This window comes from Punica granatum, chromosome 8 (genome assembly GCF_007655135.1).
Source record: "Punica granatum isolate Tunisia-2019 chromosome 8, ASM765513v2, whole genome shotgun sequence".
Classification (NCBI taxonomy): domain Eukaryota; kingdom Viridiplantae; phylum Streptophyta; class Magnoliopsida; order Myrtales; family Lythraceae; genus Punica; species Punica granatum.
Genome location: NC_045134.1, coordinates 19,274,153 through 19,278,762, shown reverse-complemented (window position 1 = coordinate 19,278,762; position 4,610 = coordinate 19,274,153). Strand labels below are relative to the sequence as shown.

The 4,610-nt window shown below is 42.8% G+C and overlaps 1 protein-coding gene across 1 annotated transcript; it reads right to left on the bottom strand.

Annotated features, from left to right (window-relative positions):
- Positions 1 to 1,236: 1,236 nt before the first annotated feature.
- On the bottom strand, positions 1,237 to 3,195 carry LOC116187523 (putative ripening-related protein 1). Its single transcript, XM_031516265.1, has 2 exons — positions 2,648 to 3,195; positions 1,237 to 1,971 (listed from the first exon to the last, which is right to left on the bottom strand). The coding sequence occupies exons 1-2, from the start codon at positions 3,168 to 3,170 to the stop codon at positions 1,451 to 1,453; spliced, it is 1,044 nt and encodes a 347-aa protein (XP_031372125.1). The 5' UTR covers positions 3,171 to 3,195; the 3' UTR covers positions 1,237 to 1,450.
- Between the last annotated feature and the right edge of the window lie 1,415 nt (positions 3,196 to 4,610).

Sequence of the window (4,610 nt, the reverse complement as noted above, 5' to 3'; positions counted from 1 at the left end):
CCTCGCATTGAGCTAATTTTCTATTTTGGGTTACATGGGAATTTCTCCATCTTCCTGTGTACATAAATTATTTCTTCCTCTTCTGGCAATGTCTGTCAGATGAGTATCTAGGAGAACAAGTTCAGGGTTTTAAGGAGAGGCGGAGGGAGGAGAGGGATGGATGGATGAGACCGGAAACGGGAGAAGAGGATGAGACTTGATAGAGAAGAGAGACAGAGTGTCAGACAGAGTGTGAGGGACATTGTTTCCGTTTAATATGGGAAATTTCTTCCTGTTCCTGTGTTATAGAGAGGTAATGAAAATGGAGATTGCGGAAGGGGAAGCACTGGCCCACTTGCGCAAGCAGTGTGAACGCGAGCAGGCTGCATTTCTATCAATATATACATTTCTTGATACATATCATTAGACTTTCACCCATGGCGCAGCTTCTTCTTCCTCTGTTTCTTCTTCTTGCTGTATTGAGGTAAAAATATGAGAAATGCAAAGTATATAACTAAACAAAGAGACACCGAACAAAAGAACGATAGAAGTTGAATTGCCCCTTCGTTTTACGAGTCAATATATTACGATGGCCTAATTTAATCTTTATTTTATTGGAAGTGCATTTATTAATCGAAATTGTAGTAGTTTGGGGTATTATAAATTTCTTAAATAAATATAAAATTTTAATCAAATCAAAACATAACTTGAACCAATGTGAGCTGACTTGATGTGGTTTAGCACCTCTATCCTTTAAGTAAGGCCTTGAATTTGAGTTTTCGGAATGGAAAAAATTCACGATTGAGAGAGTTTTACTTCTCAGTGGGCCAACCTAGTTCAAAACAACAATTATTCTTAGCCAATTGAGCTTCCGAATATCTAGTGTTGCACTTAAAAAAAAAAGGAACCATAAATTATACGACTTTCGAGAACTTAAAAAAAATTGAAAATAAATTTCGTTCAACACGTAAGTTTACAACTTACTTTAGGTAATACCTTTGAAAGTTGGTCTCTGGTCATTGAAATTGGTCATTAGTTCTCCATTTTTCGTTTAGTGTGCACCACCTGATATTCGGACGCCGGATCCCTAGTTTTAAATGGGATAGCTCAACAGTCTGTGACCATGATAAAGTTATTCTTAACTTCAAACTTTGAAAAAAGGGCAAACAGAAAGTTGAAATCTTCGATGGGATTGACCTTTCCTCTTGTCTTGATTCCTCATCTCATCAAGCAAATGACAACAAAGAACCTTGGAGGTGAAAGGAGATCATAGATTTCTCCGTTTAACAATAATATCAAATTGATCGTAACAGTATGAAATGCATCATATTTTGTAGAAACGGAGATAAGGGTTGATGATTACATATCGTACATACTTTACAAGTCCACACAATATCAATATCGTAGATACACACCTCATCACATAGATGAATGAACCACACTGGAAACTGTATACATACTAGACAAAGGTTCAAGCGTCCAACCAGGTAATGTCCATCCACCCCCAGTCATCGCTATCCTGGGGAACTCCCAGGGCTGCCCACACAGCGCGAGATGCATCGACGATATTGTTAGCGCATGGAGGCTGATAGTCGTGGTCGTCATCACATCCCATGGTGGAATCACATTCATCCACCACCATAGCCGACACGCTCCTCCCATTCCCATTTATGGTAATGTTACGATGGCACCTGCTTCTGTGGTTGAACCACCCCGTTGACAGAGCCACAATCGGAACGTCATCAGAGTGGTACTGGTTATCGCATTCTGACGGGCCTCCCCCGTCCTTGCCCTTCTCAAAGCTGTTGATGGTTAGAGTGGCCTTGGTGTTGCCCGAGACTGTTGGCGAGCACTTGTAGACTGGGTACATTTTCCCTTCCTTGCAGCAATCCGAGTCGTTCCCCGTGTTGCATTGCCCTGGAGGAGGCTTCTTGCCCCTGATTTGGCCACTAGGACGGCAGCTCTGAGCTTCAGAGCCAGGCCACTGGGCAGCCACAAGGATGAGAAGCATGACATACAGAAGTTTTGAGCTTAGACTCTTCATTTTCTTTTTCACTCTGATTTGTTGAGCCAACTTTCCAAGTCTGTGGTGCATCGAGATGCCGGGTTGTGTGGTGTATTTATAAGGATGGTTTGATAATGCTGTGCCAGATTAGGACTCCCATTCCAAACAGAGAATTGACTATTACCATGTTGTCAGTGACCCAAGGTAGCATTATTTGGCAGAACAGTGTTCAACAATAGCGAACTGAAAACGACGTTTCCATGAATTTGTATTGTAGTAATAAGTCCATCCAAATTGTATCAAACTTGCGATATTGTTCTGTTCTTTTCATTTTCAGTTGAATAAGCTACGACTTTTCTGCAAGCAGCCATCAATCTTTGTTATCTGAGAACCGAGTCCACCATGCAGCTATTGATGACAAAGAAACAAGGTTTTCAGGCCACAAGATCCTCCCAAGTTCATTGCAACATGACAGAGAAAGCAACAAATTAAAATCCAAAAGCGTACGACAAACGTGAGAGATCCACCAATGATGTGCTTAGTGAAGCTGCAAATTTCCGTTAAGGCAATCAAATCAATACAATACAAGACAACAGTCTTCACATTAAAGGACTTAAAGTCCAAAAAGAGGTCATTCTCATATCGTCAGACAGTGGCATGCAAAGGGCATTGCCTTTTCAACCCACACAGCGCGAGATGCATCGACGATATTGTTAGCACATGGAGGCTGATAGTCGTGGTCATCATCACATCCCATGGTGGAATCACATTCATCCACCACCATAGCCATCACGCTCCTCCCATTCCCATTTATGGTAATGTTACGATGGCACCTGCTTCTGTGGTTGAACCACCCCGTTGACAGAGCCACAATCGGAACGTCATCAGAGTGGTACTGGTTATCGCATTCTGACGGGCCTCCCCCGTCCTTGCGCTTCTCAAAGCTGTTGATGGTTAGAGTGGCCTTGGTGTTGCCCGAGACTGTTGGCGAGCACTTGTAGACTGGGTACATTTTCCCTTCCTTGCAGCAATCCGAGTCGTTCCCCGTGTTGCATTGCCCTGGAGGAGGCTTCTTGCCCCTGATTTGGCCACTAGGACGGCAGCTCTGAGCTTCAGAGCCAGGCCACTGGGTAGCCACAAGGATGAGAAGCATGACATACAGAAGTTTTGAGCTTAGACTCTTCATTTTCTTTTTCACTTGGATTTGTTGAGCCAACTTTCCAAGTCTGTGGTGCATTGAGATGCCGGGTTGTGTGGTGTATTTATAAGGATGGTTTGATAATGCTGTGCCAGATTAGGACTCCCATTCCAAACAGAGAATTGACTATTACCATGTTGTCAGTGACCCAAGGTAGCATTATTTGGCAGAACAATGTTCAACAATAGCGAACTGAAACAGTTGAAAAGGCAATGCCCTTTGCATGCCACTGTCTGACGATATGAGAATGACCTCTTGTTTGGACTTTAAGTCCTTTAATGTGAAGACTGTTGTCTTGTATTGTATTGATTTGATTGCCTTAACGGAAATTTGCAGCTTCACTAAGCACATCATTGGTGGATCTCTCACGTTTGTCGTACGCTTTTGGATTTTAATTTGTTGCTTTCTCTGTCATGTTGCAATGAACTTGGGAGGATCTTGTGGCCTGAAAACCTTGATTCTTTGTCATCAATAGCTGCGTGGTGGACTCGGTTTCTCAGATAACAAAGATTGATGGCTGCTTGCAGAAAAGTCGTAGCTTATTCAACTGAAAATGAAAAGAACAGAACAATATCGCAAGTTTGATACAATTTGGATGGACTTATTACTACAATACATATTCATAGAAACGTCGTTTTCCAGGAGAACCAAAAGGGAAGTTAGTTTCCACTCCCCAAACTGTTAAAAAAATCGTTTTTTTGTCCTTTATTTTTATATTCCAGTTTCAATGGATTCTTTCGAGGGGATCGTCGGTTAGACTTATGCTAGGTTTAAGGCAAAAAGGAACTAGCATCTTTATATGAATACCGTCTATCAACCAACTTTTTTGGAAATTCTGTTTTATTCTATATTGAAACAGGAAATCGAAACCATCCAACAGCCTTTACCAGCATCAGGCAACTCAACACTAAACATCAGACAAAATAATCTCCATCCAACCCCATTTGCCACTGTCCCTGGGACCCCCGAGGCTTCTCACACCGCCCGTGATGGATTGACAATGTTGTTATCACAAAACAACATGGGGGTTGATAATCGCGGTCGTCATCGCATCCCTTGGTGTATGAATGGTAGCTCTGAGTCTGAGCTGGCCTTCAGATGAGCACTGACCCCCATCCCTGGCTGGTGCTGCATTCCACATAGCACGGGATGCATCGGTGATGTTGTTAGCACATAGAGGCTAATAGTCATGGTCACTGTCGCATCCCATGGTGGAATCACATTTATCCACCACCACAGCCGTCACACTCCTTCCATTCTCGTTTCTGGTAATGTTCCTTCCTATGGCATCTGCTTCTGTGGTTGAATTGCATCACCTTGATGACAGAACCCCAATCAGGATGACATTAGAGTTTACTGGTTATCGCACTTTGACGGGCCTCCCTGTTCCTGCCCTTCTCAAAACTGTTATGGTTAGAGTAGCCTTGG

Coding starts and splice junctions, on each gene's coding strand:
- LOC116187523 (XM_031516265.1), bottom strand. CDS start 3,170: ATGAAGAGTCTAAGCTCAAAACTTCTGTATGTCATGCTTCTCATCCTT. Junction 1,972..2,647: donor GGTTGAAAAGGCAATGCCCT/TTGCATGCCACT, acceptor TCATCCTTGTGG/CTGCCCAGTGGCCTGGCTCT.